The sequence below is a fragment of the Sycon ciliatum genome, chromosome 5, assembly GCF_964019385.1.
Source record: "Sycon ciliatum chromosome 5, ocSycCili1.1, whole genome shotgun sequence".
NCBI classification, from domain to species: domain Eukaryota; kingdom Metazoa; phylum Porifera; class Calcarea; order Leucosolenida; family Sycettidae; genus Sycon; species Sycon ciliatum.
Genome location: NC_088647.1, coordinates 8866614 through 8890660, shown reverse-complemented (window position 1 = coordinate 8890660; position 24047 = coordinate 8866614). Strand labels below are relative to the sequence as shown.

The window sequence follows — 24047 nt, the reverse complement described above, 5'->3', positions numbered from 1 at the left end:
GGGCATCGTTGCCGTTATTTTGCACGGTGTTCTTCTTCCTCCTGTCTGGAGCTGCAATTGCATCCTGGAATTATTTGAAAGGTATTTCGTGCGGGCTGTGGGGGGTTCCAACAGGCATAAACTGACATCGCTATAGGATAACTGGTAACTTTCACCCTTCAAGGAGGTAGAGCAATGAGAATTTTTTTGTGGCGGTCGTCCAATTTTTGTGGCGGTCGTGGCTGTATTTGTGCACTTCCAAGGCTTTCATTCTGCCTGATACTACTCTCTACTGTATGGGAATTGTTGTTTAGGCACATGTAGCTGTCTTATTTGGTAGATCTGCTGTTTTCAATCACTTGGGACACTTTGTCTAGCCTATTTGTCTTTCGTTCATGCCATCTATCAGTTTTGTGGGGTGCATTGGCCTGTATTTGTGAAGTTCTCGAGTAAAGACCCTAATTCTTGACTGGAGTCACGACTTGAATTGTATTTGCTGGGCGAGCCCTCGTTCACGCAGTTGTCCTTATCGTAATAGTCAATATCTGCTTGCTGGACGGACTAGCGGCTAGAATAGGGATGACCAAATGGTCCAAGTGTGTACTAGTACACGATTATTGTTTCCATCATCGTGAAATGAGCGTTGTGGAATTGCAGTCGTCTGCCTTTGGCACTGAGGACATGAGGAGAGTTGATTGTTACTTCTGCTCAGCAATGAAGCGATCATCAGCTCTCTTTATTCTAATTATTGACAGGACATACCGGCATCGCAATCAAGTAAAGATTAGGCAAACCTCGCCAACCTCCAAAGAGAGTCGAAGATATTTTCTCCAAATGCAAAGACGATCTTTGTGAGTTTGTGACTTGCATTTGCGTGCATACATGAGCAAGTCAAGGACCACGGCACGTGCGCGGTTACCATGCCATCTCGAACCGACGCCATCTTAAAGTTGCCGCTTCTTGACAGCCGTGTGTACGTGACTGGAGTCGTGTGATGATGATCAACAGCTACTCGAGGATTTTTGTCATTTTTTGATCACCATCAAAGAGTTCCAATCCAAGTCACAAGTGTGAGTAGAGTGTGTGAACGCTGGGCAGTTCAGTCACACACGTTTTCACTCTACGCCTCCGGGGCTGGCGCGCAGTATTAGAGGCTGGCTGGAGCAGCAGGCGCTCGGCGACCACTTATCTACGTGCAGCAGTGGAATGCATCTATCTATGCCGGCTGAACTGAAAGCGGAGAAAGCGAACGCCAAGGCTTTACTTGAGCCTTTGGTTTGTTGCCGAAGCTCCTGTCCCGTCGTGTGAGGAGTGGGGGAATATTTCTTCCTCCTACTGTGTAGCTGTGCGCGAGGACATCTGCGCAGATACTCTTCTGTGACAGGAGATTGCAACTTCCTCTCGGAACTCAGCAAGAATACCTTTTCTCGTGGTGTTTTACCACTGAGATGGCAGCCTCGATCGGCTTTGAAGGTTTGGAGGTTGCTCCACAGCCCGAGTCACCCAGCAATGGCAACATGCAGGATACCTTGACAGCTGCGGAAAGCTCAGTGCTGTTGACGAAAGGCCCATCGAATTACGCTAAGCAGGGACTGTTTTTCAATGATGGTATTTGCAGGATTGACTACGTCCTGGCGCTTGACCCCAGCGACACATCTGACAAAGATTGGAAACAGTCCCGCAAAGACAAGCGCGACGCCTTTCTTGAAGGACTGGCTGAGCGTGGTGTTGAGATGGAGGTTGAAACGGAGTGCGTCGACAAGGTAACTAACTTCGTCAAACTGCACGTGCCCTTCGAGGTGTGCCTGCGTTGGGCTGAGAACATGGGTATGCAACTGCCGATCGAGGAGATTGGCACGTACACTAAGCATGGTCTGATTGACAGAGCTGTTAGCTGCTGCTGTTCAAAGAACATCTTTGATCCAGATATCGAAGATGAGCCTGACCAATACACAGCACCATTTATACAGGCTAAACTGCACAAGTTTCTGAACTACGACGACCAGGAGAAGTTCTTCACCAACGCCCAGCGCTCGCGTATCTGCTACGAGATCATGTCTCGCACGGCATACGGTGACAAGGACCCAACCAAGATCGGCGTGGAGCGTTTGCTTGGCAACAAGTCGTTCACGGCAGCCTATCCGCTGCACGAGGGTGGCTACAGCGATGACGACCCGGACAATGTGCGCAAGACGCTGGTGGAGGTCTGGGGCAGCTGGACGGCCTGGTACAAGTTCCAGCCGCTCGATCAGGTGCGCACATACTTTGGCGAGAAGATCGGTATCTACTTTGCCTGGCTGGGTTACTATACGGCCATGCTGATCCCGGTGTCCATCATCGGTACCATCTGCTTCATTATTGGACTTGGATTCATCAACTCGCCCGACAACCAAGTTGCCACCGACATCTGCGATATCAAGGTTAGTGTGCGTGTACATGTGCCTGCTGTGCAGGTGTGGGTGGCTGGACGGTGCGTATTGGGAGAGGGCTTGCGTATTGGGAGAGGGCTTGGCGGTAGGATAGCTGTGACTGATGACTATGGCGACTGGTGACCATGGTGACTGGTAACGATGGTGATTGGTTACCATGGTGACTGGTAACCCTGGTCAGGAGCAGGGGCCATATTTAGGGATGGCAGCCATACTGAAAGAGAGTCCAGGACAACGCCGAAGGCATTTTTCTCTTTGTGAATTCATCCAAGGTGGGAAACTAGGCTTACGGTAGAATTTCCCTCATCCCGATGCGTCGGGATCAGAATCTTACGTAACTCAGAAATGCACAACAACCGTAATGGGAAACACACATCATTCTCTTCTAATGGTAACCGGCCCATTGAACAAAGATGGATATCATTTACAGTCAACTTCGCCAATAACGACTGCGGATATAACGACAATTCGCGAATAGCGACAGAATTTCCATGCCCAGAGCAAAGTCCCATCCCACTGTAATACATAAAATGAGACTTCGGGTATAACGGCACTTCGCGAATAAGGACACCTTTTTGATGCCTCGCTGAGTGTCTTTATAAGCGAAGTTGACTGTACATGCATACATGATAGGAACTGAGGGTTATGACCTTTCTTTTGCGTTGAAGTAGTTTATACGAAAAAGAAGACATTCCCGGGATTTGATTTCACGTACCTAGCAGCCCTAGCTGCAAGGTGTCCGGTTAGGACCAGAGATGTGTCCAGATAAGGGTGATTCTAATATACTTTCCAGGGGCGTTGGACACGCTACGGTCACTACGGTATTGACCGCACCCCTCTTTGCCCCTGGTACTCTGTGAATTAATAAAAGGCACTGATTTGGGCTCTAATGTTCCAAATATTTCAGAGGAGACACCCCAGCCCCACGAGTAAATCGCACTTCAGGTGGCTGACCGTGCCCCCTAAAATACCTTCCGACGCCCCTGCTTTCAGTACTAACGCAGAGCAGTCTAGCTTACGAAATCAGTGTGGCGATCTAGTAAACCTCTGTGATGTTGTACAGCAGTGTTGTACCTATGTTGTAACGCGACGGTCGGAGGCACAACATGAATGAGAAAAGGTGAACAAATTGTATTAACTTACTGCAGTACACACCTGGATTTGAACTGATAAAACCAGCTACCTCTGGAAAAGAAGTGCAACTGACTTCTCCCTAGGTCACATCCAAACTGTCCAGGGAAATAAAACTACGAATGAGCACGTAATCCAAATCACAGTTGGGGTCTTCTAAAGACGAATCAGAACACAAGAAATACATGTATAGTAGACTAGCAGGGCCTGGGTAAGGAAGGAAAGGGTCCGGGGCCCTCACCTGGCAAAGGAAAGGATGCAAAATTATGAAATACAACTATGACTTGTAACTTGATCAAGTCTTCTAAGCAATAATTACACTTATGACAGCAATCCATTTCACTATTGTATGCTTTGTACTTATCTGATCACACATAAAGCCGGTGAGTGTCCGGAGGGTGGGTAAACCAGTTAAGGAACATTACAGACATTGCAGTGTTCACCATGTACCATTGCCTGCAGAATGTGCACTGGTATGAACTGTGTACTAAGAGTAAGACACTAACGCATCCTGATTGTGGGATTGACCAAACTAGGGAACCTTACTAGTACTATACTAGGTAACACTAACAAGTGCTAGTTGGCGTAGGAATACTACATTGTGTACAATGGTGCGGTGGTGCAGCAAGCGTGCATGATCAATCGAAATACAACAGGGCTATGAAAAACTCAGAAAAAGGTCCATATTTTTAAGTATTGAGCTATTAAAATAGCCCTGTGTGTGCTTTGGTTGGAGTGGCAGACCAGCGAGCGACATCATTGTGTTTGCGTTACGGAGATTTAGTAGCGTCTATGCCAGTATACGGAGATTTAGTAGCGTATAGTCATGTACCAGCATGGTTGGATGCAAAGTGAGTATAGTAACACATTCTATAAATCCTAAACACCCAAGGGACCAGTCCGGACCTAGTACAGAGTTCAACTGTACGGATTCAACTGTTTGGATATGTCATGATTACGGAAAATGTGTTCGCTTATGACGGCGGGGGAATGGCAATCATGTGTGACTGCGACATATTGTCCTGAATGTGGAGGTGTCTGAAATGGGATGTTCCACTGCAAACCCATGGAGGGGTCTTGCCAAGCGTTAGCTGCTGCCCAGTCATATGACATTAATGCAGTGTGGTGTTACATGACATTGTACTTGTACCTTGTGACGCCGGGTTTAAACATTTGGTACGGACCCATATCATAATATTATATTTGTTGGCTGAGGATGTGTTTGGCATACCATTCCTTTTTTTTTAAGCATTTCGTTGACTTAGAGAAAGTGGATAGGGCAGAGGATATGGGGTGTGTAGTTGATTCTGTAGTGGCAGAAACTATCAAATATGTACACTGCAGGGGGTGCTCTGATTATAGTAGTTGCGTTCAGGTATGGTAAGGTGTACACGGATTGGTGTATAAGAGCCTGAGCAATATTGTCCTGTATGTGGACTGTTCTTTGTAGAGAGGTGGTGGACAAAGAAAGAAGTCTTCCATGTCTCACTATATGTTTTACTTCAAAGTATTTTTTTAGTGTATTGCACTCATTGCAAATCAGCATCACTGCTAATGAATAGATAAATGCTGCCTTGAGACAAGTAATCCCTGACTTTTCAGCATAGCCTCCAGGCTATTCTTTTTTGACTTTAGCTAGCTGTCAGTGTAGCTCTTGTCTTCAGCCTCCTGGTCTGTTTGGTGTTTGTTCAGTATGTATAGTGTGCTCACTTAGGACAATCCAGTCTCCCCGGAGTCTACACTCACAGGGCAAAGGGCAATGGTCGTTGCTCGTCTTTGTGAACTGCCTGGCCACCCTATGCTGTTGTGCAGCTGAGCGGAGCCCGGTGACTTCATGGCAGACTGGTGGGGATGCTTTGTGTTCAGACTTCAGTAGTAAAACGGTTGCAGCAGCACTTGGTAGTCCAGTGTCCCAGTTGACTGTGTAGATTGTGGTGCTGGGCTGGCAATCTGCACCATGCTGCTCCTGCAATCTGGGCCACGCTGCTCCTTGTGATGGGTTGGCTAACTGGCATAATTGAAGTGTACAGTCCAGGGTCTGACCTGCATGTGGTGTCTATGCTATGCAGAGTATGGCCCAGGTCAAGTGCCTCGTTGATAATAAGGAGCCCCTTGTATCTTTGTCCCTGCCCCGGGTGGCAGTGTGTTGTGAGGCTGATTTACTCCACAGAGTACTTGAGATGCCAAGTGGCTTATTGCTGGCCTGGTTCACTGAGCTAGCTGTAGAATTGTACTGGTGTCTGTCATAGCACACCCACTCTGCCTGTACAGCTCCTCTATTCACTGTTCAGTGTCACTGTCACTGTCACAACGCACATGTAATCCGAAAGTTCGACGGAAACCCTCACCACAACATTCAAATTCTTTGACGACAGTGCCAATACATGGTGTACTGACGTCTTGGAAGGACTGCTGGTATTACTAGGATTTGGTTGCTGTTCTAGTCCTGTTGTGTGGGTGGACTACCAAGCAAGCTATCATTTTGTTTTGAGTTCCTGCACACATCGCCCTGTTACCATGGTTATTGTGTTCTCAGAAATACGGTGTAAATATTTTAAAACTGGCACTGCAAGTACAGTCAGACCTCGTTTATCCGGTCCTCGTTTATCCGGATCCCTCGCCATCCGGAAGAAAATCGCTGGTTACCGATGTGCAGCATATGTCATGCATACAACATAACCGGACCTCACGATCCGCATACCGGTGCATGATTTCGTGTACAAACTTGTTAAAATGTATGCAAAAAGCTTCGTCGTATCCGGTTGCATGTGGCTGGCTAGCGCTTGCAGAAGCTAGTGTCAGGGAGTTGTACAAGCAAATGAGGTCCTTGACCTGCTGGGTGTATGCGGACAGCACTCAGTTGCATGCACTTGTCATTTTCCTCACTTGTTTTACATACTGGGCACGCTAGTTGTACTGCATAGGACCTGTCTACATGTATGTTCGATGTCACTGTCACTGCTTTTGACATGCCACATGCATATACATGTACAGTATGTGTGTTCAGTTATCCGGTTACCTCGTCTGTCCGGATATTTTTGTGGAAAACAGATGTGTGCGGTTAAGCGAGGTCTGACTGTAGTGAAAGTATGACATTGTGTAAGTGGATGATGTTCACCACAGTCACATGACGTCACATGCATATGTAAGCACAGTCTCCAATAATAGCACGTCTCCAATAATAGAACACCTTGGGGCGGCATTCAAAAAATAAAGTGCTCAGTCTCCATTATAAGCACACTGTGTAAATTCATTATCTGTACCGGCGAAAAAACCCCTGAAATGTGTGTGTCTGACATGAATATAATAATAATAATAATAATAATAATAATAATAATAATAGCACATTTCGCGTAGTAGAGCACTAAATAAAGAAATTCAGTGTGACATGAATATGGCATGGCAAAATGCCTCTGAAATGAGGTTGAAATAATAATGGAACAGTCTCCAATAAAGGAACGTCTCCATTAATAGCACGGGGCGGAGGTACATTGAAAAAATAAAGGACCGTGCTTATATTAGAGATAATACGGTGTGTAAACGCGGCTATTATCAATGATTGAAGTACATGTAGAATGGGGGAGAAGGGGTGATCGACACACAGAGAAACACCTGTGTGTGTGTGTGTGTGTGTGTGTGTGTGTGTGTGTGTGTGTGTGTGTGTGTGTGTGTGTGTGTGTGTGTGTGTGTGTGTGTGTGCTGCGCGCGCACATACCCACCCACGTGGAGAGAGAGAGAGAGAGAGAGAGAGAGAGAGAGAGAGAGAGAGAGCGAGAGCGAGAGAGAGAGAGAGAGAGAGAGAGAGAGAGAGAGAGAGAGAGAGAGAGAGAGAGAGAGAGAGAGAGAGAGAGAGATAGAGAGACTGGACCATTATGCATGTAGTGTACACGTACTAGTACCTCATCCTGCGGGCCACAGACACTGCCTCGACATCCCACACACACACCCCTTTGGCAACTAGCCGACCACACACTAATATAAGTGTCGCCATTGCCGCTTTCTTCATTAGCGGCTTGTAGATATTATGTGTGAAAGCTCGTATGATGCGAGCTGTTTCATCTCGCTTGGTCTTGACCGCTGTTAGTCCTCAGCTATTGTAAAAGCCATATATATAACGAAGTGCTAACTCTAACGAGTTAACGAGGAGAAACCTGTCGTTAAAATCGATACATATACTGTCCTATTGAGCGTTGAGAATGAGTGAGAATCGTTACCTTTGGTACACGTAAACTAGTCAATTTTCGGAAATTGTTATATATGCGCCTCGTTAGAATAATGGCTTTTACAGTATATGTCAAACGTACTCTGACATGGCAGGTGTTGAGGTGGTTCTGCCACGGGGTCCGGTGAAGTGTGTATGTGCACGCTGATTGTCTGATTTTACTGCGATTGGATGGCACTGCCGTCACACTAACTCACTTTGCTGCAGTTTACATGCTAATGTTGCACGTTACCACCAACTAAGTGTTGGTAGGACTGGCCACTGGTGATCTGTTGCAGGCTGGCAATTGGTTTTGTTCCGGTATTGCATTGTAATTCTTACTGTGGTGATCCACCGTGTGCTACATAGTAGTCCTAGCTGTCACATTGCTAGTGTTGGTAACGTGTCCTCCACTGCTCTCAAGTCTCCACCGTCGGTATCGTGCTGTGCTTGTGCTCGTGCTCGTGTGTGTGTGTGTCCGTAATGGCTGGCTAGAATAAAGTCTGCGTGTGTTTGTCCAGTGTTCTGGGTGGGTCTGCTTCAGGTTTGTTTGTTCACGTTGCCTTCAGCCTCTGCTAGTTGCAGCCATCTGCCACTGTTGTTTGCTGTGGTTGAGATATTGTAGTGAGCTATGTAGCATGGCGGAGATTGAGGCTATTGAAGATGAGACTGTGCAGCAGGGTTCAGAGAGTCTTCAGTGTGCTACGGGTGTCGTTCGTGATCACAGTAGTCCTCTAGAGCGGCTCTGTGATCTCGTCAAAGATCCATCACTGTTGACCAAGACCCGGGTATGCCACAGCGACTCCGTTGGTCTCAAGTTCAATGATGGCATTCGAAAGATTGACTATTTGCTGGCATACGAAGTTGTGTCGTCCGATGTAGCTGACAAGGACTGGACACAACCCAGGGCTGCAAAACGTCAGGCATTCCTCAATGGTCTGCGAGCACGTGGTATAGAAGTGGAGGAGGCCGACAATGCTCATCATGGTGCACGCTTTATCAAACTGCATGTCCCGTTCGACGTTTGCTTGCACTGGGCAGAGGAAATGGACATGCGGCTGCCCATTGCTGAGGAGGATACGCGTGTCACAGTGCTGGGTGCGAGAGCGAGAGGCATGGCACGCTGCTGTCACTTCTTTCAGCATGGCATCGAACCAATGGCTGACTGCTACTCGGCGAAATTTGTGCGGGCCAGGCTGGAGAAATTTCTGAATCATGACAAGCCTGATAAGTTTCTGACCAACGCCCAGCGATCCTGTATTTGCCATTACATCATGACACGCACTGCTTATGGTGATGCTAATCCCACCAAAATCGGCATCGATCGCCTGCTAGGGAACAAGTCGTTTGTCGCTGCTTATCCGCTGCACGAGGGTAACCTTGAGTCGGACGCCGTATGTAACACTCGCAAGGTGCTCTACAGCGTCTGGGGCTGCTTCTCGTGTTGGTATAAACTGCAGCCGCTCGATCACGTGCGCTTGTACTTTGGCGAGCAGATCAGCATGTACTTTGCCTGGCTGGGTTACTATACGTACATGCTGATACCAGTGTCCTTAGTTGGAGTCATTTGTTTCCTCGTTGGTCTGGCCCTCAGCCACTCCCCGGATAATGCTGTGGCTGCAGAGACGTGTGCTCTCCAGGTAAACAGTTACTAAACACCACCACCACCACCAACAACAACAACAACAACACCACCAACAACAACAACAACAACAACAACAACAACAACACCAACAACAACAACAATCATCTCTCTTGGCCTACTGGCCACCGTGAGAATAAAGACTTGAACACGATTAGATTAGTGAGTGTTCAGAGTTATCCGTGTGAAGTGAAACTATTTCTGACCAAATATCAATGCGAAACAGGCACATCGGGCATTTGTGCAGAGTTGCCCTTGCGTGGTATTTTCTGGACATCAAATGGTTGTCTCCGATAGCAATGGGCACCTCGGGATGTTCGCTTGTGTTCTGCTTGGCTAGAAGCGAGGGATGTGGCTTTTGACGGTTGTTCTGTAAGACTGTTGCTTGCTCACCTGTCTTAACGTTTCATGCCATTACCACCAGGTATTTATTCCAGCTGGCTTTGTAGGGGCTTCCATGAGATTCGGCAAGCGTGCGGGTTCATGGTTGATCATGAGTTGTTTTTGAATTTTTGCTCCGTGTCACCTGGACAAGCATTTGTGATGTGTTCTACGCGTCCAAGTGAGTGTGACACCTATGCCCAGCAACTACTCAAATGCACAAGAACCCAGTCTTGATTTAGATAAGAGGCGGTGAAGGGAGGTGGTAGCCAGCACTACCCCCTGATAAGCTGTCAAATTGGCTGGGCTGGACGGACTTCTGTCTCCCTGCGATTAGATATCATGTACTCCCAGGGCGCTCGTGTTTAACAGCAAAAAAATATATAGTTTGTGTGGATGTTGCAAAGTAATCCAGGTGGCATTCAAAGTGGTTCCCAGCTGGCTATGTACAGTTTGCTTTCCTTGTGTCAGCCCACAGTATTGTTGTACTGTTTGACGAGAAAGGCAGCTGCTCCTGGGTATAGTATGCCGTGAACTAGTCGGCCTACGCATCAGGCTTTACACCTGTTTCTCTCTTGTTGTGTGTTGTGTGATTGTTGCCCAGACGATCCCACGGAACAGCGTGATGGAATACGGCCCGTACATCATGTGCCCGCTGTGTGACGGCAGCTGCGACTACTGGTCACTGGATTCCACCTGCACGGCCGCTCGCGTATCCTTCCTCTTTGACAATGGTGCCACCGTCTTCTTCGCCGTTGTCATGGCATTCTGGGCCACGTTCTTCTTGGAGTTCTGGAAGCGTAAGCAGGCGGAGCTGGCGTATGACTGGGACGTGATGGACTATGAGGAGGAAGAAGAGAAGCCCAGAGCTCTGTTTGAAGCCAAGGTAGCTGCTGCCTCTTCTCTCTTTGACGTTCTGTGTGTGTGTGCGGGTGTGTGTGTGTGTGTGTGTGTGCGGGTGTGTGTGTGTGTGCTTGTGTTTGTGTACGACTCTCTTTCAGTGCCCATGGGGTAACGTTCACCCCGATCACGAATCACAAGCGTTGTTGTTGCTGTTGCTGTTGTGTAGATCAAGACTCTACGTGAGAATCCCATCACTGGCAGGGAAGAGGCCTTTCAGCCTCGTTCTCGCTATGTGGCCAAGATCATGTGTGCCTTCAGCACTATGGTCTTCATGATAGCCCTGGTCGTTGCTGTTCTGGTCAGCGTCATTATCTATCGCGTGGCTATCCTGACCGTGCTCAATGAGAACAACTCGCTGCGCTCCGCCGCCTCGTTCATCACCACCATCACCGCTGCTGTGCTGCAGCTGTTGGCTATTCTCGTCCTCAATAAGGTAGGTGTGGTGTGCACTGTGCCGTGTTCAGTGTGTGTGTGTTAGAGGATGAGAGTTGTTATTGTGTTCTTGGTCCAGGATTGTGCTTGCTCTATCTGCTTCATCGGCAATGCATGCACGCACGCACCCAGGATACCATGTGTTAAACAGAATGGTGACAGGTAAATGTAAATACATGTAGTTCAATTCATTGGCAGGTCAGATAGAATAAAGCCGAAAATTCACCCTTGCCCTTTTTTACGTGGCTCGCTCATGTCCAGTGAAAATCGCGTGCCATTCGTTGAAAGGTCTATGGACTACTTTACAAATTGGCATGAAGAACCATGTGGGGCACCAGCACGACATGCACTGCCAACCTCCAGAGCCACTCCAGAAATGCCTTCCAACCTTCCTCCTGGCTGGCTGACATGGCTGGCTTGCCACCTTTCAAGAGAACACACGCACCACCACTGGAGCCAACGGTCAAGCCAGCTGCTGCTGGTTCTACTGCGCCACTTTGGATGGGTGTGTTTGGCAGCAGATAGCGGGAAAGCATGGTGTTAGTGCTCGCAGTGTTTGCTGCAAACTGGGTGAGCTGTGACGTTTGACTCCGGTCACTAGCTTCCAGATCCAAGAAGACGAGCGATCTTCCTGGGTGGCTGCTCACTCGCTCGGATATCAGCGGTTCTGCGCTGCAGGAATCTCCTCCGTGTCCATCTCGGTTGTTGTCAGCGTACAGGCTGAACTGTATGCTGTACGCCTTCCCGCAAATCAGAAGAAGCCTGCTGGTTGTGCTTTTGTTTCGCAAACGCCGCTTCCTCAGCTTGTTTTTGGATTTTTAAAGAAATTTGTTGCACTTCCGTCAGCTCCGCGAATCTGACAAGTCATCAACACCCTTGTCGAAAGTACAAAAAACTTGGACTTTCAAAAAAAGATTCGAAAATTGCGATAGTGTCGCGAACTACCTTTCGCAATCATTTTCATTTCCCTCTTGCTCAATGCATGCACCTGTGTTCCATGTCTGGTTATATCATTGTGTGTGTGTGTTTGTGTGCGTGCGTGTGTTTGTGTGCGTGCGTGTGTTCAGGTGTATGAGATCCTGGCCATCAAGCTCACTGCATGGGAATTGCACCGCACGCAGACAGAGCACGACGACTCGTTCACCTTCAAGATGTTCCTGTTCCAGGTGAGAGATGGCACCAGTGCTCGACTGTTAGCAACTACACTCGGACGTCTCTTATCCGGGCGCCTTGGGACCGGGCACTGCCCGTATCTCACATTTTCCCGTATCTCAGGATAACTCATCTACTATGTATCATATCATTCGTTGAAGAAGTTTATTTGGCAACCATTGCACATGTTAAGGATACCAAAATGATCGATCGATAACTATGTGTGGATTACACAGGTTGATAGTGACAAAATAAGCACTTTTGCATACGAAAAAATTCAAACCCCCAAATTCGAAGCATTTTGCCATAGGAACCCAAGCTGAAGGTGCCCGGTAGAGAGATGTGCCCGTATCTGAGGCGTCCGGAAAAGAGACGTTTGAGTGTACCTGTGTTACAGTTGTACTGCTAGAGTCCTGTGGCTTGTGAATCTTCATTACATTGCCTGTATTTTGTTCTCATTCCCACTTGGGCAATTCCCTGTCTGGTTACTGCCCCGCCCGACCGCTCCCCATCTGGGCAGTTCCGTGCCTGGATACTGCCCCGTCTGACCAGTCCCCTGCCTGGATAAACGGTCCTGTGTGGGATGCAGATGGTTTTTCCTTGGAGTCATCCAGTGCAGGCTTTGATCATGCATTTTAAGATTGACTCTGGCAAAGGGATTAAGCTGAATGGCAAGGTTATATCCCCTTTCCAGTACAGTGGCTGCTACTGCGCTGTGGGCCATTCCACTGTGGCCTACATTGCCGACGAATGAGCCAGGCCAATCCACCAGGTGTTGTCAACCTGATGTGTACGTGCATGTATGTAAAGCCTAGTTCACCTTCGACGGGGCGCGACGGGACGCGACGTAAGGATCGACGGGAAGCGACGGGACAGTCTGACGGCGTCCAATGTGAACACCAGGACCAGTAACGCAACCGTACTACCGTACGGATCGGGAAGAGTTCGATCGATTCAACTTTTCGTACCGTAGACGGGGACGCAAGCGTACACAACGACTGCAATTCGAGTGTGAACAGGAGACGGCGTCGTGCGCCGACTACTCCCGATTCGTACTTGGAAATATTTAGCATTTCGAACACTGCGCTTCCCATGATAACTCACAGAATGGCTAGCACGACTTGAGTTGAATTTTAGCAACATAAGATCTCATGTCACTTATTGTATTTAGGGTTAGTTCAGCAGCGTGACAGACGAACTATTTTATCATTTCCTGGGGCCATTATTTGAATGCCACAACTTTCAGGGCTAATTTTGTGGTCTTCATTAGAAACTGGTATTGTGAACTTGATTCCGCTTCTTTCAAGGAGAAATAATTGAAAAGAAGTCCGGAAAAACGAGAAATTAGGTCCGAAAGTCACCCCGTCACGGACCGTGCCCTATGACTCGCACCGTTCGACGTTGAACATCGCAATGACTGCCGCATATCGTGTCGTACGAATCGTACAGGACTTTACAGCTCCCCCCCCCCCCCCCCCCAGCCCTCCCGACAAGCCCTTACGTCCCGTACCGTCAGCGTTGCGTCGAGTGTGAAGTAGGCTTAATGATGTCATCGTCCGGTGTTCTTGTGTGCGTGTTCTCTGCTGTGCAGTTTGCTAATTACTACGGTTCCATCTTCTACATCGCCTTCTTCAAGGGTCGCTTTGTGGGTCACCCAGGCAACTATAACCGCATTGCTTGTGAGTACGGGTAGAAATCCAGTAGAACGTTGGTGTGGAACATTTATGATTTGATCACTATAGACAGTTATCAGTTACTTATCACTACTGGTATGCTCGTATTAACGCAATGAGTAGAGTGAGTTGCGCACTCAGTACAAACACACCATAAGCAAAAAACTACGTGTCCTGTATATTCCTTGAACCGTTTCGAGGCCATCTCATGACATGTAGTTGTTGCATGTGGTGTTTGTACTGAGTGTGCAACTCACTCTACTCGTTGCGTTATCATCTTTTAAAAATATCTCATAAACAATGCTAACTGTCACGCATAGAGTTTGCAATTTTACCGAATGGACAACCTTGTCCACTGGACTTCACTATGATCGGTTCGGACAGTTACTCTGGGCTCCGCTGATGAGACCTAACAAGGTCTAGTCAGCTAGCTGCCTGGAGATTGGTATTCTAGGGAAAATTTGTGTGTTACAGTTCTGATCAGGAAAGCCTGGCGTGTGGCAGAAGCAAGTTTGGGGTTTGGGGAGTAGCTGGATATACTTGCTAAGCTGTCTCTATTGTATTCCTGATGAGAATCTGTCGCCGGTAGGTGTCACTAACTTCTGTGTGTGTGTGTTCGTGCGTCTGTGCGTCCGTGCGTGCATATATTTGCGTTGTGACGTTAGCGTTCCGTCTGGACGAGTGCAGTGCCAGTGGTTGTCTGATTGAGCTGACCCAGCAGCTGGCCATCATCATGGTGGGTAAGCAGGTACTGAACAACACCATTGAGATCTTTATTCCCCGTCTGAAGGTCTGGATGCGGCGTCGTGACAACGTCGAAGCCAAGCAAGAAGACCGCAAACTGACGCGCTGGGAAGAGGACTATGATCTGGCTGACCTGCCTGAACATGGACTGTTCTACGAGTACCTGGAGATGGTCATTCAGTTTGGTTTCGTCACGCTGTTCGTGGCCGCCTTCCCACTGGCACCGCTCTTCGCCCTGATGAACAACATCCTGGAGATCCGCGTCGACTCCAACAAGTTTGCTACTCAGTTGCGACGACCTCTGGCCCGCCGTGCTGAGGATATCGGAATCTGGTAAGTAGCTATACCGGTATATGATACGGGGAGGTTTTTTGGGACGATGGTTGAACATCGCAACCATCTGTCAATCCCATGACTAATTTTAGGTGCATGGCGAATTTCAGGAAACACGGTAACCCCGTATCGCCTCCAGGTACAGTGAATTCAGTGCAATATGCCCTGGATACGACCTACTTTAGCATGCAGCTACACGCTGTCAAATCACGCCTAAGGCCCTCATCAGACTACGTACATAGAAAATCCAGTACAAAATCACATAAAACCTAAAAGGCAACATTTTTCCATGCCTGCTTTCAGACTACACATTTTACATGCAATATACAGGCAACCTTTGACCCTACGAAATTGCGCAAGGGGCCTGGGATGTGTGAAAGCAGCGGACAGTCGTACCCGGGTACAAAGTTCGTACAACTGCCTGGTGAAAGTACGATAAATGCAGGAAAGTTGCCTTGTACAAGGGTTGGCACCCTGCCTGAAAGGATTGGGCAGCTTTTTAGGCTTCCCGCCAGATTCTTGTTGTTGTCCTGGAAACTTCTATGTAAATGTGACTTATAGGCTGTTTTGTACCTAGTCTGAAGAGGGCCTAACTGCGCAACACTGCGCCTAGCATTACAACCTTGCGCTGGTCATACATGCACTACTTTCCCACGAAGGTGTGCCAGGGGGATTCACAGTCCCTGGTAGCATACGTATATAGTCCACGGTGTACTCTGTTTTTCATCGTCGTCCCCCCCCCCCCCCCCCCCCCAACACACACACACCACTGAGTTTACTCTTTGGCTAAAGCATTTTTCTCCTGATGATTTCCACTTGTGTGGGATTCTTGTAGATATCATGTGGGAATAGACGTGCAACGCGCACACCTCTGGGCTCACAGGCAATATTGTAGCTGTGACTTGGAACAACAGTGTTCTTTGAGAAAGAGTAAACTGCTGCCCCCACCCACTCTCCAGGCATTTACTATGTTTCAATGAGTTGGCAAAATGTACTGCTCACCGTGTCAACGAACCGTTTGCCTGTTGTGTTCGCAGGTACTCGATTCTGGACGGAGTTGGAAACCTGAGCGTCATCACCAATGCTGTCGTGATCGCCATCACATCCGACATCATACCACGTACGGCGTACATGTTCGGCGTGGAGGATAAGCCCATGTTTGGCGACCAGAAGACTCTGGAGGGCTATGTCTTCTTCTCGCTGTCCCAAGCGCCGTTGACCATCTTTGAAAAGACCAACAACGCATCCGAGAGTGACTTCTTCACGGTTAGTCCACCTGTATATCAGTGTGACAGTGTGCTAACATATTTTTCTTCTCATTAGAGTCGTTTCATTTTTCCTGGACTCCTTCCTCAGCTGAGCACATTGAATTGAAGCCAAACCCAAGTATAGTAGTAGTAGCAATGGAACATATAACTTCTCAAAGCCAGAGTTTAAACTTGGCCAGGGCGTACTGTAAAAGCCATATATTACAGAAATCGATACATACACCGTCCTATTGAGCGTTGAGAATAAGTAAGAATCGTTACCTTTGGTACACGTAAACCAGTCAATTTTGGGAAATCGTTATAATTATATGTGCCTCTTTAGAATAATGGCTTTTACAGTACCTTGCCGTAGTGCTTTAAAAATACGGCAGAACTCAGTTAGTAGTTACCCGGGTAAGACGTACACCTGCTTAGTACCCTCCTTGCTCATCGCACGGATTTTCTATTTTCCTCCCATAAACGCATAACCAAAATTTAATGTGTGCGGATACGACATACTCTGATGACATCGTGTAGGACGGACTTTTCAGCAGGTCCCAACAGAGCTAGCCTCGCATACCACGTACATTTTGGTGCTTTCATGCACCTTCACACATGACAGGTTTGCTTGACAGGTACTTCAGTACGTTGACAGTGCAGAGGAGGCTGTTTGCAGTGTGGGAAGCCTGGTTTGGTGGCACTAAACAGAACACAAATAGATTTCTGAGTGCGATAAAGAAATTCGAGTATTTTAACATACTAGTACTGCACATGTATTGTATTAGTGAAGCCGCAGGAGTCAACTTTTGGATAAGAAGCACCTCGGACACTGCATACCTTTTTCCTGCTCCCCGAGGGGCTACGTCTTATCCGAGCTCCACTGTAGTCGGCGAGCTACACACAGTGCAAACAGTGAAAGTGATCCATCACTACTACTGCAAGGGGCGGAGTGAAATTTGACTTGCACTGCTTTGTGAACTTGTTGTTTTTCCGTTGTGCACTCGGCGCACAGAAATGAGGCCAGACCTGGTAGCAATGAATAGTATTGACTGCGGTTATCGAATTATTGTCTCCTCGTCGTTTGTTTAAAAATAGTATTATTGTCTTTTATTTTTTAAAACTTTCTGTAACACGACTGGGTGCAGTCAGTGTACTGAAAGTGCTCAAATGTCATGGGTGCAGAGTGATTGTAGTACATAATGCACCAAGGCTATGGTGCTGTGACCCGGAGTTTCATGTACATAGCGAAATCATCAGATAACCCAATTGTCTGATGTCATGAACCTTCGAATTACAACACCATAGCTTTGCACTGTTTTGTTGTGTACTTTCGACAACGTGCAATGTTCTTCTTTCATGTCTAAGTACACTATTTAGTTTAGACAAGTTCCGGCACACCAACATTCTGACACCGTGCCACATCTTGATCTTAAGCATAGTGAATTTTAAAATGATATAATTATTTTTTGTTTCCGTTGTCGTCATTGTTGCCCTGTTTTTCCTTGGCGTCTTTTGCCCACAGGAACTTGGCCAGAATTTCCACATGACTGCCGGCCAGACTGCTCAGATGTTCCAGAACTGCTCTTTCCGCGGATTCCGAGAGACCAGCGCGGATGGCAATGTCAGCGAGTTTAAGCGCTTCTTCTGGCATGTTCTTGCCGCCCGTTTGGCTTTCATGATTGTGTTTGAGCACGTTGTGTTTGGCGTTAAGGCGCTAATTGCGTGGCTCGTGCCGGACGTTCCGCTCACACTGCACAACCGCATTGAGCGTGAGAAGTACCTCGCCAAGCAAGCGCTGCGCGAGTTTGAGGAGCGTTCAGCCACCAGCGCAGGTGCCAAGGACGTGGCCGTTTAGCTGGGCGGCTAGTAGCCCCCTTTTCACTGTTGACTGTCTCTCTCTTCGACTGATCGGCCAACCAAGCTATTAGCGTGCATATCTCGTTCCTAGTGTTCTGTTGGAACAGCAGCATCCAGACTGACCTGCCAACTGACTGTGTTACGGACAACCGACATCTCCAACCGATGTGTTGGTCAGTGTGCCGTGTGACCCGTCGTGGCTGGTTGCCTGTGTTTCTGAACTGTGAATGTATGCCGCCCGCCTATTTGTGTGTGTGTGTGTGTGTGTGTGTGTGTGTGTACGCGTTTGTGGATGCATGCCGGTGTTTGCGAGCACCTGCACACGCCAGGGCAGTGTCTCCGAAACCGGTGCACTCTCGCGTCATGTGTGTAGTGTACGTAGATACGTATGTCATGTGTGTAGTGTACGTAGATACGTATGTCTGTCTGAAAACATGGTTCACTCTACTGTGGTAGTTTTAACTAGGGTAAAGGATGCGCTTTCTTTTCATCTGCAGCCCTATCACTCATGCTCACATAATGTCACATCTTCATGCGAAATACATCTAAAAGTCATATCAACACCTAGTGGTTTAGCTATAGGAACGTAGTAGACGCGCACACACACTGCAACCTGTCACAGTCTTCGCTCTAGGGATTACGTGCTCAGCGGGCGTACGCTCAGTCACGTTTTAGGTGATCAATTCATTTTTGGTTTTATTCGATTGTTTCTTTAGAGACCTTTTTAACGTGTGCCTTTGTGTCGTTTATAGATTTTGCTGTGCTTGTTTAGTGCATTTGTTCCCTTGCTGCTGGTGCTGCTGCTGTATGCTTCACGTGTTGCATGTGCATCTGACATGCCTGTGGAGGCTAGCCCTTGCTCTCTTTTCTGATGTTAGCAATAATTATTTTACTGTGTTTCATAACCGTATGCCTACTAGGTCAGTATAGATGTACTCCCAGTCAAAACCGGTCGTGGCCTAAAATATACCGCTGCAATGCAATAACTTCTAGTGTGTTTGTGTGCGTGTGGAGCTTGCTCCGAGCGGGGGAATGTGCAAAGTGTTGTGACACAATGCACAGCTGGATGTCAGATGAGAACCCACGGGTTTTTAGCACTTTTTACCAATTCCTGGGGAGAGTGATTACACAATACACGACATGATTGCTATGCACCATTGCTGGGGGCATGAAACATTGTTAGTTCAATAGCTCGTAGAGCTCAGACAAGCCAGACTGCCAGTGTTCCGATGGCACAGAAGTGACAGCAGCTTTCAATACAGCCGCATGCACACCTCTACCATTCAAAAAGAAAATATAGAAGAATATTAAAATAAAATAGAGAAGACCTAGAAAGCAAGCGTCTCAAGTATCGGTGGACAGCTCAAGACGTTGCTCCTGCTGCTGATGCTGCAGCACTCCTATGAAGCCTGTGTCACATCATCTGGTCGCAGGCCTGATACATATACCAGTACCTGGCCTGGCTATGGCCACACGGAAGCATGCTTCACCAACCCAGCAGCAGCTTGGTTATCCGTGCAGCAGGCATGATCATCGTCGACAAAACAGGCACTTGGCTCCTGTTCAACCTGCGGCATGATGAGCTATTGGTGGTCGATATGCCAATCTGCAGAGTGTTGATAGCAGGTCTCAACTGCTTCGGCAATGGCCCTAATTTCAGACACTAGCTTGCGTCAAGATTTGGAAGGAAAGCTGCGCCACACGTAGTGCCTGCACTGCAGTGGAGTGTACTGCAAAGAGGAAATCAGCAAGCACTTCATGAAGTGATATTGGTCATACGCACACACACGCACACACTACTCTGTTACCAGTGGATCGGCGTCCACCTCACTCACTTCCACTTCAATAGCCTTCTCGAACAGCGCCTCCAAGCGTGGCTTGAGCGTGTGCAGGAAGCCCCGTTCTGTGTTGCTGTGCCCGCAGGTGATCACATGTGAACCTCGCTCCACGGCGGCCAAGATCTCGTGATGCGACATCTCACCGGTCACTAGAACATCCGCCTTGGCCGATTCGAGCACCTTGCCCCCGGACCCTGCGCAGACCGCCACGATGCGGATGGGGTCCGTCTTGCTGCAGCGAGCCACCTGCACGTGCTTGAGGCCAAGGTGCGACTTGACACGAGCTATCATCTCGTCCAGGGTAGCAACGGGCTCATTGAGCAGCATTTTACGACCGTATCCCTCCCTTGGGTTGCCGTTCTACAGCAAGGGGAGAATGCAGGACAGCACACACGAATGCACGCACGCACGCACACAATCATATCACCGGTAAACATACGTGAACATGCACTACTATGGCATAACTAATCCATATTGGGGTGCACACCATGTCCCTGGAAATACAGCAGCTGTACAGAAGTACATGTACATATACATACGAGTTCTCGCATCCTGGTGGCGGAGCGGGTAAAGTTTGTAAGCCAAGGGGTTCAGCAATAAGTAGTTCGAAATGAACTCCACACTTTTTTGAAACATTTACCGGTAGTCGTATATGTACATGACTGTGTTGTTCAACAGACTTCACTGCGGTCGGTTCGGACAGTCACTCTAAGCTCAGCTGATGAGACCTAACACGGTCGAAACAGCGAACTATCCGGAAATTGAGTAGCTGTATACATATACACACTCAGTCCTGGTATCCTCATACGTACCAGTGTCTCCAATGCCATGGTCATGCCGTCTCCCAACCCCCCAACCAGCCAATCGTTGACGCCATCCTCCACAGCATCCATGGCAGTGTGAGGGCAATAGATAGCTACACGCTTCTCCACAGCACGCACTAGGAGACCTTGCTTCTCTGTGGCACATGTCAATCTTTTCAGGGGAGCAAAGATAACAGGGTGGTAGCAGTAGATGAGATTGACGTTCTTGCTTTCTGCTTCTTTCCATACTGCACTGGTGAAGTCATTGGTGAGCAACATTCGCTGGATAGGAGGCTGGGGACTTGAGGGTTCCAGGAGCAAGCCTACATTATCCCAAGCCGCTGCCAGACGCAATGGTGCGAGGCGATTCAACTTCGTTACGACTTCAGCTAGCTGCATTATACTTTTTGCCTATTGTGTTTTCAAATCCTTCGTAACTGATAAGTTTGCCAGGATCTTGAAGCTTCAATCATGAAAGCTATTCTAGTACTGAAGAAGGTGTCAGATACGGCCGCTTCAGGTCAGGAATTCTAAATCGTGGTGTAATGTGGGAGCCCTTGCGCAGCTTGCAGCTAGCTTGATACGAGGAACAAACAACCCAAAGACGCGAATACCGGTATGATAATAAAATAATTGAAGAGACAATTATTTCCGAAATTAATTTTTATTTTTTCTCTTCTGTGTTTCTGTCAAGTCGTTGATATCATGACGTAATCACTAGCAACTCAGATGCAGATTGCTTCATCGACAAGATTTCAGAGCAGTTCAGTTTTTTGAAGAAGCAGTTTGTGGGTGTGTTTTTGTTTTGCTGATACTTCTTGTGCTTGCATTTGATTTTGAAATACTGGTGGCGTAGTAGTGCAGACAGATAAGGAAAGGAGGTGTTGGCAGGACAGCTCAGGCTTATTTCGTTTCCTTTTTTGATAGCTGGCAGGCAGCGTTCTGTTTTCAGTCAAGTGTTACACTCCATGGTGGTAGAGCCTCGGAAATGCCTGGTGCCAGAGTAGCTCTGAGGAAAACCCACTACTTCATAACAGGCAAGGAGGGTGCCGCGTCGTACATTGGACGGGTATTCGATCGCCTACTTGATTACCTGCAGTACGAGTCGCAGCCCGAGAATCGTGGCTTGCCACTGGAGGGATTTTACACCGAGACACGAGAAACCGTGAATAGGAAGGGTGTTGTGACCATTGTTGGTCGGGATATCAAGACTATCGGTGAAGGATTGGTCTTTCCCATTGCTGAACTAACATCGCAAAAGTCACCATGTAGACCTGTGGCTGGTCCCCGACTGTACGTAGGTAACTACATGATCAGTCCGGAAAGGTTTGACGAGGTCGTTGTGCCGTTGCTGCGTGCATCACTGGAAGCCTCACGGGACACGCACGGCGTGTTTCTGATGAACGGCATCAACCCGATCACGGCGTGCAGTAGTGAGTTCCTGCAGGTGCTCAAGCAGGCTATAGATGATCCCGGAAAGCTGCACTTGATCGGCACGATGGCGTGCCCGCAGCCGGGTATAAATCACTACACGCCTGCAATGAAATCTGTACTGAGCTACATTCAAACACACCCACTGTGTGCTGTTCAAGAGGTGACGCCCAACAAGTTTGGCAAGTCTGCCGACAAGCTCATGGGAGAACTGATGAAGGCTGTTGATGGGGTCGGCAAGAACAAGGATGACACGAATACGGATGCAACGTGAGGCTTGCTGTGGTGATGTGTGTGGCATCTGTTGCTGCATTGCCTTGTCCTCCTCGAACTGTCTGTGGACCCACGTACAAGGCATCAGTAAGGTGTTGCTGCATGGCTGCTGCAGTGGCTTGTCCTCCTCGAACTGTCTGTTGACTGGCACAAGGCATCAGTGAGGCGAGTGTGCAACATTGTGTTGGTGCTCTACCGTTGCTGCTCCGCATTGTCAGTCCGCGAACTGTCGGAAATTGCTACGAGCATGTTGGCTGTATCTGCTCGTCATGTGCGGCGCAGCACCGTAGCGTGCTAGAGTGTCCACATGGACTAGGCTACTTGTGCGCACAGATTCATAACCAGGAAACACAGTACACTGTACACTGTACTTTTGAGACTGGGCTATTCCCGCTGACGAAAGGAGAATGGCCCACGGTGGCCACTGCACAGCTGTTTACGTGCAGCCGTTGCATGTTCAGTACTCTAAATGTGCCACTTTCCCACATCAAGCCACTCGGAACGACTGTGTGCTGACGGTGTGCTGACGGTGTGCTTGCCTCGTATCATCAGCAGGTGTTGTGCTGTGTATGAGTGCTGCTGTTGCTCTCCGAGCCGTTTGTTTGTGTTATTTGAATACGGTGGTGCGGATGAGGATACCTTCCCTCTACATGACATCTGTGAGACTGATGACTGAGTACAGGGCCATGTTGTACACTGCAAGTGTGCTTACATGTGCCAGTGCCAGCCACAGGGCATCTTTGCTGTTTGTTTCGCTGCTACAGACATCGGTATTGCTCGCTCTCTCTACTGTAGTCACCTCTACTTCAAAGTTCAGAGTACTTCGAAGCATGTGTTGTGTTTAGTGCCCGTGCCCATAGTGTGTGGTGCCGACGTGTTAATCGCCGGGCTTGATGACCGGGTAATACACATGAATTGCCGGGCTTGATGACCGGGTAATACTGTTCTACACGTACGTGTACACTCTTTTTGAAACTCCCTGACTTGGGGTGCCAGTAATAGCTCGGACTCTGCAGTGTTATGAGAATGATCCAACCAATTTTGGTTGTTCATAAATGACAATATGAGAGAAGTAGCCTTGTTGGGTTGAGGCTAGCTGTGAAAAGAGCTGCTACAACTACAGCGTGGCCAAGAGTTCATATCCCCCTCTTGGGTATTGGCATAAACTGTACTCTTGGTGTGGTGCAGTCAAGTGTCCATCCGTAGACTCTTGGTACAATTGCGTTCACACTTTACACCACACTTCACGACTGTCATGCCTATTATGTGTAACAGTGTTGCTGCTGCTGCTGCTGCTGTGGTTGTGGTTGCTACCATTGCTGCTGCTGTTGCTGCTGTCGTCTCTGATCTATTTCCCCAATACACAGTGACACTGCAATACCTTCTGAGAATCTCACCAGACCAAGATCCACGTCAATTCCTACTGAACTTCTGAAGTGTCCCTGGCCTTGGGCTTGGTCTGTGCAATTGCCGGCATGTACACACGGTGCTGCACTATGTACAGACCAGGAAGTTACACAGTGTAGTTTTATAACTCCTTGCCTTTGTCTGAACATAATGCACCCTGTGACTTCACTGACTTGGTGTGAAGGCATGCT

At 48.2% G+C, this 24047-nt stretch overlaps 4 protein-coding genes across 4 annotated transcripts; 3 read left to right on the top strand and 1 right to left on the bottom strand.

Annotated features, from left to right (window-relative positions):
• Positions 1 to 1146: 1146 nt before the first annotated feature.
• On the top strand, positions 1147 to 18183 carry LOC135817464 (anoctamin-4-like). Its single transcript, XM_065330657.1, has 8 exons — positions 1147 to 2399; positions 10368 to 10649; positions 10833 to 11099; positions 12166 to 12264; positions 13842 to 13929; positions 14589 to 15000; positions 16038 to 16266; positions 17770 to 18183. The coding sequence occupies exons 1-8, from the start codon at positions 1428 to 1430 to the stop codon at positions 18100 to 18102; spliced, it is 2682 nt and encodes an 893-aa protein (XP_065186729.1). The 5' UTR covers positions 1147 to 1427; the 3' UTR covers positions 18103 to 18183.
• LOC135817465 (anoctamin-4-like) lies at positions 7710 to 9444 on the top strand. The gene has a single exon (XM_065330658.1). It carries the CDS (start codon positions 8379 to 8381, stop codon positions 9393 to 9395), a length of 1017 nt encoding a protein of 338 aa, XP_065186730.1. The 5' UTR covers positions 7710 to 8378; the 3' UTR covers positions 9396 to 9444.
• A 1065-nt stretch (positions 18184 to 19248) lies between the features above and the next one.
• Positions 19249 to 21383, bottom strand: LOC135817466 (NIF3-like protein 1). Its single transcript, XM_065330659.1, has 2 exons — positions 20755 to 21383; positions 19249 to 20302 (listed from the first exon to the last, which is right to left on the bottom strand). Exons 1-2 carry the CDS (start codon positions 21142 to 21144, stop codon positions 19901 to 19903), a joined length of 792 nt encoding a protein of 263 aa, XP_065186731.1. The 5' UTR covers positions 21145 to 21383; the 3' UTR covers positions 19249 to 19900.
• Positions 21384 to 21521: 138 nt separating this feature from the next.
• On the top strand, positions 21522 to 23866 carry LOC135817463 (cancer-related nucleoside-triphosphatase homolog). The gene has a single exon (XM_065330656.1). The coding sequence runs from the start codon at positions 21734 to 21736 to the stop codon at positions 22448 to 22450; it is 717 nt and encodes a 238-aa protein (XP_065186728.1). The 5' UTR covers positions 21522 to 21733; the 3' UTR covers positions 22451 to 23866.
• Positions 23867 to 24047: the final 181 nt, after the last annotated feature.